General features: G+C 30.3%; 1 protein-coding gene across 4 annotated transcripts in view; it reads left to right on the top strand.

Annotated features, from left to right (window-relative positions):
* LOC106461648 (FACT complex subunit SPT16-like) overlaps positions 1–14,204 on the top strand; it is a 56,712-nt gene that overhangs the window by 14,924 nt on the left and 27,584 nt on the right. For all 4 annotated transcript variants that reach the window (XM_013921490.2, XM_013921492.2, XM_013921489.2 and 1 more), the window contains exons 5-14: positions 1,535–1,627; positions 2,603–2,749; positions 4,836–4,987; positions 5,294–5,557; positions 6,498–6,571; positions 7,262–7,374; positions 7,746–7,811; positions 9,389–9,490; positions 11,624–11,739; positions 12,078–12,160. In XM_013921490.2, coding sequence (XP_013776944.1) covers positions 1,535–1,627; positions 2,603–2,749; positions 4,836–4,987; positions 5,294–5,557; positions 6,498–6,571; positions 7,262–7,374; positions 7,746–7,811; positions 9,389–9,490; positions 11,624–11,739; positions 12,078–12,160 — 1,210 coding nt within the window. The remainder of the gene's footprint in view (positions 1–1,534; positions 1,628–2,602; positions 2,750–4,835; positions 4,988–5,293; positions 5,558–6,497; positions 6,572–7,261; positions 7,375–7,745; positions 7,812–9,388; positions 9,491–11,623; positions 11,740–12,077; positions 12,161–14,204) is intronic.

Here is a 14,204-nt window from a genome sequence, read left to right as displayed (position 1 = left end):
AGCTGGTAGCATTGCAAAGTGGCCTAATGATCCAATAGGGTCAATGGTCTAGAAATACCCTGCCCTCCCTCCAAAAAAAAAACTGGTAGCATACATTTGCACATAGCCTTGATACTGGTGCACATGAAAAAATTCATTCTGCACATGGATTGAAAAAATTAGAGGAAACATTGATTAGCAGTACACATTTTGTCCAGTTTTGGCATCTTCCTTGTGTACATATCATGTATGATGTGGCTATGTTCTTAGCTGTTAATAATATTTTACAACTAAAAGGTTTTTACTTCTTGTAAGATGACATAACCTTATCCTTTGTTGATGATTTTAAAATGTAAAGAATTCCATCATATCCAAAGAAGTGTTGTAAAAGCAGCAGTGTCATTTTTAACTAGAGCTGAAACAAATATTGGATTTTACTATTTGAATATTCAACAGTAAAGACAATGAAAATATCATGCTTCTTTTTGTGGATTTCATTTATTAAGACACCATTTAACATTATGATGGATTAACAGACAGGAAGACATCAATTCATAGTTTGTAATGTTGAAATTTGCTTGTGCTTTGCAATCAAGAATGAAAGTGATGTCCAGGTTGTTTACAACATGAAGGAAATTCTTTGAAAACATAACATATTAAAAAGAAACCAAACTGTATATTTGAATATCAAATTTTGGTTGAAATATTTGTTTGTTAAAAAGTAATCTTACTTGGATATTCATTTCAGCTCTAATTTTAACAAATGTTTGAAATGTACACATTAAGTGTGTGTGTGTGTGTGTGTATATATATATATTTGGAAGATATATTTCTTATTACAAATAAGCATTCTACATAATATTAAAATATTGCATTTTCTATATGCAAACATGCACACCCTTCTCACCTAATGGTGGGGATGAATGATTGCATAATGTGAATAGGAATAAGTTGGGAAAAAGAAACCATGTTTGTGGTTTATTGTATAAATCGTTATTGTTGATTTACAGAACTTTCTGAAAATTTTATTTTCTCCCTCACTCATACCAGTGTACTGTTTCCCATGTTAATCTGCCTGATTTGATGTTTACTTCTTTATGCTAAAGAATAATAAAATTATATTGTTTTTTTGTTACTACTGTTGATGGCAAAGTACAGGTTTACTTCCTTTGGATTTTTTTGAGTAACATTTACTGGATTTCATCATAGATATTAGGTTGCTGGATCAAATATTATTTACAGCTAGCTCATTTATTTTAGACAGGGTTTCTGTTTCCTTTTAATTGTTAGCTGTACTATGTTCTGTTATAGGGAAATAAACCACTCAAATTTAAAAGTCATTGGGCAGTTTATATTTTCTGTGTTGTTAGAGATGTTACTGGGTTTTGAAATTTTCAGGCTTTTTTTTGGTTCAGGTTGTTTGGATTTTGTATTCATCAATCAGGATATTAAGCTCTCTGACTTCAGTACTCTGAAAAAGGGGCTTGTGAAAAAAAATTAGATTTAAAAAATTTTGTAAAGACAGTTCCTATATTCATGTTATAAACTCTTTTAGGGTTCTGTGATAGGAGAGTTTACCAAAGACAAGTTTCCTGGAGAATTTCTGGAATCCTGGAGAGCTGCATTGGCAGTAGCCAAGTTTGACTCTGTGAGTAAAATGTCCAGGAATTTTTGATAAAGTGATAGTGAAGTAAGTTAACAGATTTGGAAAGAAAAACTTAATATTAATATGTTTTTGTCATTGTATTAGTAAAAAATGAATTACCTTGACTTTAAGTATCCAGAAGTAGTTGGTAAAAAGGAAACTTGTATAGGATCACAAAATGTCTATTTTTTTTTTTAGTTGGAGAAATAAACTTTGAAAATGGATTTCTTTGATTTTATGTCAAAATAATTATTTCATATTCTATGAGTTTAAGGTTTTTTTTAAATTAAAAATTTTGATATAAATTAGGAGATTTGGTGTATAATTTATTGTTATGAAATTTAGGCCATGATTAGAAAATACATTTATAACCCTTCTCTTTATATGGTTGTATATCAGTTGTGTGATGTAACTTGGTTTAAATGTATTCACATTCTTTTAACTTTGAGTTGCATTTATGTAGGAAAAAACAGCTTTAGTCATTTATTCTTGTTGTATGGCAAGGCTGTAGGGATTATATATCACTAAAAAATTAAAATATTCTAATATAAAGTTTCTAGAAAGGTAAAAATTGCTGTTTTGTTATGTATATTGTAATTCAAATGCTTGATAAGCAAAGACTAGAATACAAATATATTGGTTGTCTAAAAAAACATGATATGATACAACTCTAAATTTCAAAGTGGGTATTCATGAGCCATAACATACATTAGACCATCATGGTTTTGAATATATTTGAAAACATGTTTGTTAGTTGCTATTTTCCCCTTGTGCCAAGTGGCTCAAGAAGTTGATTGGTAATGTATCTGATTTCAATTTAACATTTTTATTTCTAATTTTCTTCCTTTTTTGGAAAATGATCACCCAGTTCTCTGTCCATACTTCATTAGTATGTATAATAGGCTGGTTAGCTAATTTGATGTCTTGTATAATTGTTTGTGAGATTATCAACTAACGAACTAAAATTTTGTTTGATAGATTGATGTTAGCTCGGCTATTGCCTATATTATGGCTCCCAAGGAAGAGTCCGAGTTAACCACTATCAAGAAAGCCTGCCAAGTAACAGTTGATGTCTATACCAAATACTTAAGGGACCAGCTGATGGAGATTATTGATGCAGACAAGGTATTGTATACAGTCTCATGTTAGAGTATTCATTTAAAGATGAATTGGTTGTAATAGTTGATGAGTTGTGAATTGATTTGTGACTAAGACTAGGCTCTGTTTAATTAAGTAGGATTAATTTTTTATGATTGATGCAGATACTCTTTCCTTGAACATTGTTTGTAGTTTCTGTACTCTGTGACTGTTATTTGGGCCCGGCATGGTCACGTGGTTAAGGCACTCGACTCGCAATCTGAGGGTCGTGGGTTCGAATCCCTGTCACACCAAACATGCTCGCCCTTTCAGCCGTGGGGGCGTTATAATGTGATGGTCAATCTCACTATTCGTCGGTAAAACAGTAGCCCAAGAGTTAGCGGTGGGTGGTGATGACTAGCTGCCTTCCCTCTAGTCTTACACTGCTAAATTAGGAATTGCTAGCACAGATAGCCCTCATGTAGTTTTGCACAAAATTCAAAAACAAACAAACTGTTATTTACCTCAGTGCTACCAGTGAAACAAAATATTAGACTTCTAAAGCAGTGCAGTACTTCCTTTAAAATTCTAATGAAAAAGAAACTATCAGTTCTAAACGTTTTTAAGTTTTATATAGATGTATTATTTAATTACATTGATTAAACAGTATCTTGTCTAGTAAATATATTCAATAGACTGTACCCTTTTACATTTTTTGAGCACTCTAATGTTTCTTCCTATAATTGAAGAATAAAACATTATGTGATTGTGTAAAGTGCACGTTGATACTCTTAACTTAGGAAATTGAAAATTATTATTTAATTCCTAGTCATAAGTCTGCTTTTCATTCATAACCAGTCCTTCTGAATGCAAGAGTTCATTGTCATATTTGTAATTCTCTGTGTATTGTTTCTGTTGGTCCTGGTCTGGCCCATGTGTATGTGTTTTATTTTTTGGGGTCTGCATTAGATGGAGGGTAATTGGTCAAGAAACAAAGTTGAAACTGAAGCAGTAATAGTCATAAGGGTTCAACTTTGCTTTACAACATGTAAAGTAGGAACAGATATTTATTTGATGGAATTTTCACTCCAAAGTACTCCAAGACTATTCGGCCTTTTATTTTAAACTTCATGTGTGCATGTGATTACCAATATATTTGTTAGATTCGTAACATAATTGTAAAATACAAGCTTGGATTATGATAATTCTAAATTGTTTTTGAAAAAACTTTTTTTTTAAAGTTTAGGAAAAAAATCCTTGTCACTCATCTTGTAACCACAGAACTTAACTATGTTTAAAATGAATACCTGTTTTATAGTGCTAATTTTTTCATTATAGCTACTAGTGTTTGTCATACATTAATCATACTGTTTACATTAATGTCTTCAAAGCTATTAAACTTCACAAGTTAAAGTTGTATGTTAATGTTTTTACTATACCAGCTATACAGATATTAAATTAAAAGACTATCAGAATTCTTATAAGGTATATATAGGAAAAGAATAGAGGTGCAGTATTTTTGAAGACCAAGTGACACATTTAATATTTTTACTTGTACAATTATTTCATGAAATTATGATTTCTCATGTTAGATTTGGAGGAAGAATATGTAATCATAAAAAAATAGTGTTGCATTAAATGAATTGTGCATTTAAAATATCTTGAATCCCTAAAACAATATATAGAATCGTGCAAAAAAATATTATGAATTATTTCCTCCAAAATGTTTATGATTATCTATAGTATAACAAGTGTAAAACGTGTGTTTTCTACAAAGGTAGAAGATATATAATGAATTAATGTCTGAAGTGTGGTTCATTAGGCCTTTTTAATAAAAACATTTTAAGTCGTATTTAGAAGTTAGTAATAGAATAAGTGCTAAACACCCAGTGTCTCAAAAACCATAATGTCTTGTTTGGTGAAACAAGTAAGAAGGAAACCAAATAGTTCAAATATACTGGATTGTTTTTGTTTTTCATTTTTCTGTGATTTATGGTAATACTTGTACAATACAATAGCCAGATTGTATTATATAATTGCTGTAATAAAATTATAAAGTAAATTTTAACAAAACTTTTGATTATTAGACCTGCATTATATCATATACAACAGCAATTTTTTTTTCTTTTTTCAGAAAGTTAAACATTCCAAGTTAGCTGAAGGAGTAGAGCAATCTATAAGTGACAAGAAATATGTTACAGGAGTGGACTTAACTCAAGTAGACCTGTGTTATCCTGCTATTATCCAGTCAGGTGGCAACTACAATCTTAAGTTTAGTGTTGTCAGGTGAGATAATGTATTAAAACTGTTTTATTAACTTGTTATCATGCAATTGGGTGGTATAATTACAGCCTTTAGTTTAATGTTTTCTGGTGAAGTGACTATGAAGAACTGAGCAGTGGATTTGTAGTTAGCTTATCAAACTTGAGAACCTAAGGGTCTTTCATTTGAGATGTGATGATACCAAACACACTTCACTCTTTCAGCTTTGTGTGTATTCTTTCACATGAGTATTAGGTTTATAGTAGTTGAAATTTTGACAACCCAAATAAAATCTGATTGTTGTAACTTGGAAATTTTTTTATGATATAGTGACAAAAACACACTCCATTTTGGAGCCATTACCTGTGCCCTTGGTGCCCGTTACAAGTCATACTGTTCCAACATAGTGAGAACCTTACTGGTCAACCCTACCCAAGAACAACAGGATATGTACAACTTTGCAGTAACTGTTGAAGAAGAGATCCTCAATAAACTTCAGCATGGAGTCCCTTTGTGTGATGTTTACAATCATGCAAGGGATTTTGTTGAAAAGAAACACAAGAATCTTGTAGATAAAATGACAAAAAACTTTGGGTTTGTATTTTATTTTATATAGTTTTGACTAATTTATCCAAAGTTACTAAAATGTCACTATAGTTATTTAGTTCAACACACCACTGTTGTAATAAGTTGTATTAATCTTATTTTGTATTAGCAGGTTTGGTTTGAGATATGTTTTGCATTATTCTTTTTCTATATTTTTGTAGGTTTTGTTTAACCCATTCACTGCAGCTAGAACATATATTTTCCAGTGCTCCCACCCTTTCGCATTGCGACTGGGAAAAGTGTTTCCCATTGTTGATGCTGTTTGCACCTTCCTTTGCTGGGTCCAGGTTCATCATATAGACTATCATCACTAGATGGAGAGCTAGTATCCTCTTGTCTCATTGCCTCTTCATCATCATGCATTTGAACACCACTTGATTCATTTTAATTATCTTCTGAGCTATCTGAGTGAAGCACATCAAACATATTGACATAGTAATTAAGGTTACTACTCGCTACTCTAGTGATGGCAGCATGCAGCTTAGGCATCTTGTTGGTTACCACAGGGCTGAGTGGAAAACATTGAGGGAAACATATTAACATTAGGTGGGATGCCTTTCCAACTCATTTTACTCCCATACGTCACACATGGCAATTTTGAATGACAATAGGAACTATTTATCCCAGTCTTAGTGTGAAGGAGTGAGAGCACTGGGAAATATACGTCCCAGCCATAGTGAAAAGGTTAAGAATTGTTGATTTCTTTTTTCATTTTATATAACACTAATCATATTTGTATGTTTGTCTTATGAAATGCTTAATTTTGTTTACATTTGTACATATTGTAGGTTTGGTTGAAGACTGCAATTTGTGTGGTTCTTTCTTCATTTTGTGCACATTATAGATAATCTAATTTTGTGAACATTTCCTCATACTTACTGTATGTATATTTGTAAAATTGTATTTATTTTATTGTTTATTTTACTAGGTTTGGTATGGGTATTGAATTCAGGGAAAGTTCTTTAGTGATTACATCAAAAACCACTGCAGTTGCAAAAAAAGGTTGGTCATTCTTTATACGTTATGATTAATACACATTTTTATCACGAACAGGACTTAAGCTGTTGTATTAAAATATTGGATATCTGGACAGATTGCTTATAAAAAAAATGCATGTCCAGCTGTACTATTCTTAGAGTAATCTGCTGGTGGGTCAGCAGTAAGTTTACGTTCTTAAAATGCTAAAACCTGGGGTTCGATTCCCTATGATGGACAAAGGTTTAGATAGTCCATTATGTAACTTTTTACTGAGAAACGAACTCAGAGCACTTGATTATCATGTAAATACAAAAACATGTTTAAGAGTAGTATTTATTCAGTGCTTTAAAATATGAATTCAGATACTAACATTTGGCAGTAGTATTTAGTGCATTTTTTTCAGATAGTTAAAACCTTATTAACAGTAGTTATTGGGTTACCTTCAGAAATGTAAATTTGTAAAATTATGATTTACTTCAGTATTTCACAAAGATGAATTGGTAAATAACTATATTAATTTGAATATACTAATTGTTCTGTGAAGTGTATTTGATAAAAATAAGTGTTATTTTAGGAATAGCATAGATTTAATTTTTCATACTGCTGTATCATACAGGAAAAGTATTGTTTTGTGAGAAGTAGACAGTTTGGTTTTCTGTGAAGAAGTTACAGGTTATATAAATTGTTAATTAGAAGTTTCTTTTTCTTTTGAAGGAATGGTGTTCAGTGTGACCATTGGGTTTTCTGGACTAGAAAATAAAGGAACTAGTGATGCTCAGTTTAAAACATATGCCGTCTTTGTGGGTGATACAGTTGTTGTGAATGAGGTGTGTTTATTTTGTACATTTCTTCTCTAAAATAACAGTTATTGGTACATGATTAACAGTTTTAAATTATATGAATTTCTGTGTTAAAACTATGTTAATAAACAATTAAATATGGTAAAAGTATTGTAATTTTGAACTGTTTTTTTCTGGATAAAAAATTTTGAATGTAATTTTTTTTATATGGTAACATTACTGGAAATGTGGACATTTTTGTTAAAAGACCAAATGAAGTGTGGTGAATTTATAAATTTAATTCCCAATATTCTAAATGGATTAGATGTTGGTTTTATTTACAACAAAATCTTTAGTTTACTTGTGTGAATGTTGATGATTTATTGTTTAAATCATACTAAAAATTGATGGTTTAACAGGGCCAGCCTGCAACACTGTTAACTAACAGCAAGAAGAAACTGAAAAATATAGCTATCTTTTTGAAAGTAAGTTCTGTTTCTTATGTATTCCAGTAATAAAAGTTTTTATACCATCCTTATATATATATAAAGAACAGTCTTTGTTAAAACAATACTAAACTTAATATGTATCTTCGTGCATATACTGCATGGCATCGCATCATGGTTAGAGCACTCAACTAGCAACCTGACGGTCATGGGTTCGAATCTCCATCACCACCCATTTAGCTGTGGGGTATTATAATGTGAAGATCAATCCTACTATTCAATGGCAAAAGAGTAGCCCAAGAGTTGATGGTGGGTGTTGTTGACCAACTGCCTTCCCTCTGTCCTATCACTGCTAAATTTGGGATGGATAGTGCAGATAGCTCTTGTATAGCTTTGTGTGATACTTAAAACAAATCAAATCATACATATGCATGCTACTCACTTTACAATAGAGTCCATTCTATTCACAACTGCTTGTTTGATTTAAACCAATGGCACATAGTATTGATCAAATTTTAACTCGTATGTCACCATATTTGCAACTTCGTCACTTCAAACTTAAACATAATTACCATTAAATATTTTAGTACCTAAGTTTATTTATTGGTCAATGTCATATTTGTATCGAAAATAAATGTCACTAAATGACAGCTATTTATATACTATCCAGTTGTGTAATACTTCCATATATCTTGACCTTACTTAACAGTTTGCACATGCTTGTTTTAAAGATGATGCATTCTGTGACTAGCTTTACATGCATTATTTACTCTTATTTTATTCACTCAAAGAATTCATAATTGTCATAAATATTGTATTCAACACATAAGGCAATTATTGTAATTTTTAGAAACTTATTATTTGTTTTTGATTTAATTTTAATGAGGATAGACAGAAAAGTTACTGCAATTTACAAAACTAAGCCATAATGTTTCATTATAAATATTGGAAAACCTTTACATTTTCAATGATCACCCAACACCATATAATATCATCAACTCATCTGTGTTGTCATTGATTTAATAATTTCTAGTTTTTGTTTTTTAATTAATTCTTTTTAAAGATTCAGTGGTATATACTTAAACTTTAACCTTTCTTTACAGTGTTTTCTCTTAACAATATTATTAAACATGTCTGCTGTATGTTTTATTGTACCTTCTGCTATATTGTTACTTTTTAAATCTGTGTTCTAAGTTTTTGTTTGCATCAAAAATTTAGCAATTAATAGCAAATGTTTTTTGTAGTTAGAATGTTGTGGATTAACTTTTGAGGTTTTAATACTGCTGGTGGAATTTCAAACAACTGCAAAATGTTTGTTATTAAAGAGTTTTTTGACATTACTGTGTTTCTAATATTTATTATAAAAGTTCATTTTCCACTTGATGAATTAGTAAGCCTAATGATTTCTTGAGCTAACTGACATTGTTGAAAAATAATGTTGCTGTAAAATAATTTATATAGTGTTAAAACATGTTGATACGTGTATCAAAATTTGTTCATGAACTATTCCGAAGAAATTTATGTGACATGAACTACTTTGACATTTTTTTTACAATTATAAACACGTTTAAAAAACTAGATGATGTGATTAAAATATATTTATTGTGTCAATGCAGGATGATGAGGAAGAGGAGGAAGAAGAACAGACAACCATCAATGACAATGACAAGATTTTAGGTAGATCAAGAAGAAATGCTGTCTTGGACTCAAAACTCAGGGTTTGTGAAATTTTATGAAGTCGAATATATAAAAGTGATGTATTTATAGAGGTAGTCTTGATTATTAAGTGACACAAAAGGTTGGTTGAAATTATTTGAGGATGTTGTTATATCAATTTTTTACTCTTTCAGAGGGTAGATGACCATTGTTATCTAGCAGATATAATTTTATTATGGATAGTTAAATGTGTTTAAGACCAGTTGGGTTGTATAACATAATGTAAATAGGAGTGTAATATGTGGTTATATACAAATTATTGTTGTATAATGAAAGGGGTCATATATAATGTAAACAGGATAAATGGGGATTATGAAATAACATTATGGACTTTTTCTGAACTTTTCTTCATGAGCATTCTTCACCTGAATCTGTAAAACTGTGTACGTAGCAGCTCAACACAGTAATCCTATGATTGATTATAGTTGCATGTAATTTATATCAAGTAGCTGATTGTATAAAAAATCTACAATATTTTAAATGTAAAATGTGGGGATTACATGCCCTCTGTTTTGTTAGTTTTGGTCAGCTTTTCTATAAAATTAAGTAAAATAGAATAGCTAATGATAGGTTAAAGTTTTAATATAAGGAAATAAACCTTTTTAGACTATCTGAAGCAATAAATAGTAAATGGTGGTTTAAGTAGTGTCTGTAAGTAGGGATTTGAGTAGATTTTTTGATGAATACTGAGACAGAGTAAGATACAAACTTGGACCTTATCTTGGCACCCTTTAAATCAGTGTTTCTTAACCTGTGGTGCACGCACCCCTTAGGAATGGAAAATGTAATTTTTGGGGGTGTGAAACATGTTGGCGTTTCCATTACAAATAGGGTTTCTCCCTCAGACTCCTGAGATAAATTAATAGCAAACTTTCTATACTTTTCAACCGTAACTATGTGAGAATAGCCGTTACAAGTTTTCCTAAGCATGTTGTTAAAATTCCCATGGGAATGAAGCTTCTGTTATATCTGAAATTGACATTTATCTGTTCAGAACACAATGTAGTATAATACGTTGTTTGATAGATGGAAATATTGACTTTCTATTGGTTATAGATAATATATAATTAAACGTAAGAGAGAATTATCAACAAATCCTGAAAGATAAGGGGTGCAAGGACATATTCTGTAAACCGAATTGCTGTGGCTTCCCAAAAGGTTAAGAGCCACTGCTTTAAATCATCCTAACTTTAATTTTCAATTCATTTGGGCCTAATAACTTAAAATGATTAGAACATCTTACTAGAAAGCAAGACAACAAGTTGGAAGCTACCTTGATCTTTAATACTTTTTCATTATTCAGAAAATTTAATGCTGTATAGAACGATGCGGAAGCTTAAGTTGGGGAAAAACTAGAATTAATACAAAAGTATGGTCATTGTAGATTTCTCAGGATATAACTCAGTTTATTCAAATTTTTTAGTTACTCAAATTATGGCAGAAATATTCTCCACCTTGTTTCAACGATATGTCAGATATCTATTATTTTATAGTTTTTCATTTTAAGTTAAATAAATTCATTATTAAAACATTTTATAATTATTTATGGAAAGTCTGCATTAAGTAATAAAATGTGTATATTTTGTATGTATGTCAGATATTCATTGTGGATAATTATGTATCTGCTTCTGAAGAATAATTTGTATAGGGGAAGTGAGTGTATGTGATTTTTTTAAGAGATTGTTTTAATGTAAAAGTATTTGTTAAATTTGCATTTAGTGATGTTTTAGAGTAAATTAGTTATATTGAAGCTGGTATAAAAGGTATGGAATGACTTTTCTGAAGACAGGTAATGTAATTCAAGAAGGTCAGTACGTTGTGGTAACTTAATAATACTAGAATTACTGATGGAGCAATATCAGTAGAATGGAATATTTCTGTACATAATGGTATTGATAAATAAACACAACTAACATTTTATTCATTTTTTCTTTTAATAAAGCATGTGATTTTTTTTTCGAGATGGTATGTAATGTAGGCTGGTTCATTGGATTTGCTTAGTGTTTTTTGAAACAAATTTGCTTGGAAGGTAATTAAGGTATTATAAATTTAGTCATACTTTCTCCTTCCTCCATAAAAGAATGAAAGTTTTTAGGACTGATTATAATCACAGCTTGGAATCCATTGAATTACAGACTGAGCAATCTGCAGAGGAAAAGAGAAAACACCACCAGAAGGAATTAGCTGACATATTAAATGAAAAGGCTAGAGCCCGATTAGCAGAACAACAAGGAGTTCATAAAGAAGAAAAGTAAGTTTCTTTCATGTTCTTCATTATTTTAGTATGAGACATAAAAAGTGAATAAGTATAACTGTTCTTAAACTATAAATATTTAAACAAGGATAGTAGTAAACAGTATCTACTTCACATCATAAGACCTTATGAAATTTTTCATAGTCCTTTTCCCTTTGTAAAATTTTATTATGTAGATAGGTTGTAAAAGAAGTTTTATTTAATCCCAAAATGTTTTGAAATTAGCTTGTTTTATCACAGTTGTCTTTTTAGCCATTTTTTGCTTTTGTGTAAACATTAAAAAATGATTGTTTTTTAGAACTATGCAACTTCATATCTCTCTGTTTGTTTTATAGATTAAAAAAATCTAACATATCGTACAAGTCAGTAGGACAGATACCTAAAGAACCAGAAATTAAGGAGCTTAAAATCTTTGTTGGTATGTATTTTCACTGTATAGGAACATGGATTTTAAAATTCTAATTTATCTGTGTTTTTTTTAAGAAATGTTTGCATTTAGTGTGAGTTTGTCTGTAACGATCTTGATGTTGGTAATATATAATGTCTAGAATAAATATTTTGATAAACTTGGTATCAGTTTAGGATTATACTTTCAATCATTTGTAAGCTTTAATTAATTTTAGTAACAATTGTGAAAAAACTAAAATGTTTCTGTGTATTTTCTTATCTTCCTTAATTTCTGCTTACTAACTAGGAGAAAACTACAATGAAGTTTTGTCTCTAAGTCAGTTTATTTTGATCTGATTGCTGATAGAGTTTTACTACAGAAATAGAGTACATAGAAAAACCACTACAATATCAAATGCGCCTGGACTCTCTATGTCCGTGGGAAAACTAGGCAAATGGATGCAATGTGCATTTTGTTGGGTGTGTTTGTACCATAGCTGCTGAATTGTAGTGTAAAATATATATAACTGGTTATTGTGAATAACTTATGGAGACTATCATTTATAAACTTTTATAACCAGTAGCTGATTTAATTCTTTGTGTAGTGTAATATAAAGATATATCCAATTGAAAAAAGATTGATTCATAAGTAGAATTTTTTTAATTATTGAAGTTTTTAGTTTCAAAATATCCGTTTCAATGTCATGCCAAACTGAAGTATCGTGTTTTTGCTTAAAACAGCAGGTTATCATCTCAAAGGTCTTAACTTATTATTTTCATTAAGAAATTTGAATGCAATGTTTTATCAGTTTTGATATTGTCCAGATGTAATGAGGTAGAGAGAGAGAAAGAATACCTACAGTATTTCCAAGCTTAGATTTTTGCTAAAGTTGAAATGTTAGAATGTACAAAATGTACATTAATTATATATCAGATAAGTAGTATCAGTGAAAATCTTTAGAAATAGGAATAAAATGTAAAAGATATTACCTTTTTATCCAATTTCATTATGCGTATGATATTGAAACTCTTAGGCCCCTTTGGGCTACGAAGCAATTTACTTGAAAAAGAAATTAAGAAAAATAATGCAGTGAACATTTTTTCAGGGAATGTCAAAATGCTTATGTTACTGTTCCATCTAGTTAGATATTTCTTGAATAGAAGTATTAGCCTAATATCCTGGTCATTGCCTGAAGTATAAAAATTATTTTATGCACCGTAGTATTCAGCAATGAACTGAGCTCCTTTCTAGATAGAGTTAATTTATTGCTCATTATTGCTTCATTTACATTTAACCTTACTTTACTTGATCATATTTCTTTATGGATGGGCAAAAAAGATGCCAGAGAAGTAGTAATGCTGATTTTTGCATAATATCCCCTTTTAGATACAGTACATTAAATTTTTACTTTTTATTAGAAATTTGAACTGAATGAAGCTGTGAAAGTGTCATAATTTCTGTAATTATTTCACTACCTTTCATATGCTGAATATATTAAATAGTTGTTGTAGGTGTTAAAGAAACCTGATTTTCAGAGAATTTAATGTATACGTTATTATACTACTATACAAATCAACACGAAAGTCAAAAATAATTAATCTACTATTGTGTTCAGTATAATGGTGGTAAAAAATATCTAAGCATGTGTTATGTATATAAATCTGTATATAAGATTATTTATTTAGCAATATGCAGAAAAAATAACTATACTAAATGATTTATAAACTCTTGTATCATGTTTTCCACAATAGTATGTGGAAAATACATCCAGAATGATCATAAATGAGTGATTTTAGTCCAAGGACTGACTCAAGCATTAGTGACACATGAGGTATTGCAGTGTACCCAACTTCACTAGATGCTGCTAGTTTCATCACCAACACTGTACCATTAAACTAGTTTAGTTTATCTTGTTCAGTCCTGACTGATGCATATTGTCCTTACGTTATAAGTACATGTAGCCCAGTTCAGATTAATGCATAATAGTTGCCCCCCAGTGGCACAGCGGTATGTCTGTGGACTTACAACGTTAGAAACTGGGTTTCGATACCCGTGGTGGGCAGAGCACAGATAG

This window comes from Limulus polyphemus, unplaced genomic scaffold, assembly GCF_000517525.1.
Source record: "Limulus polyphemus unplaced genomic scaffold, Limulus_polyphemus-2.1.2 Scaffold1004, whole genome shotgun sequence".
In the NCBI taxonomy this organism is placed as follows: domain Eukaryota; kingdom Metazoa; phylum Arthropoda; class Merostomata; order Xiphosura; family Limulidae; genus Limulus; species Limulus polyphemus.
The sequence above is the reverse complement of the archived record's forward strand: the minus strand, read 5'-3'. Positions and strand labels throughout refer to the sequence as shown.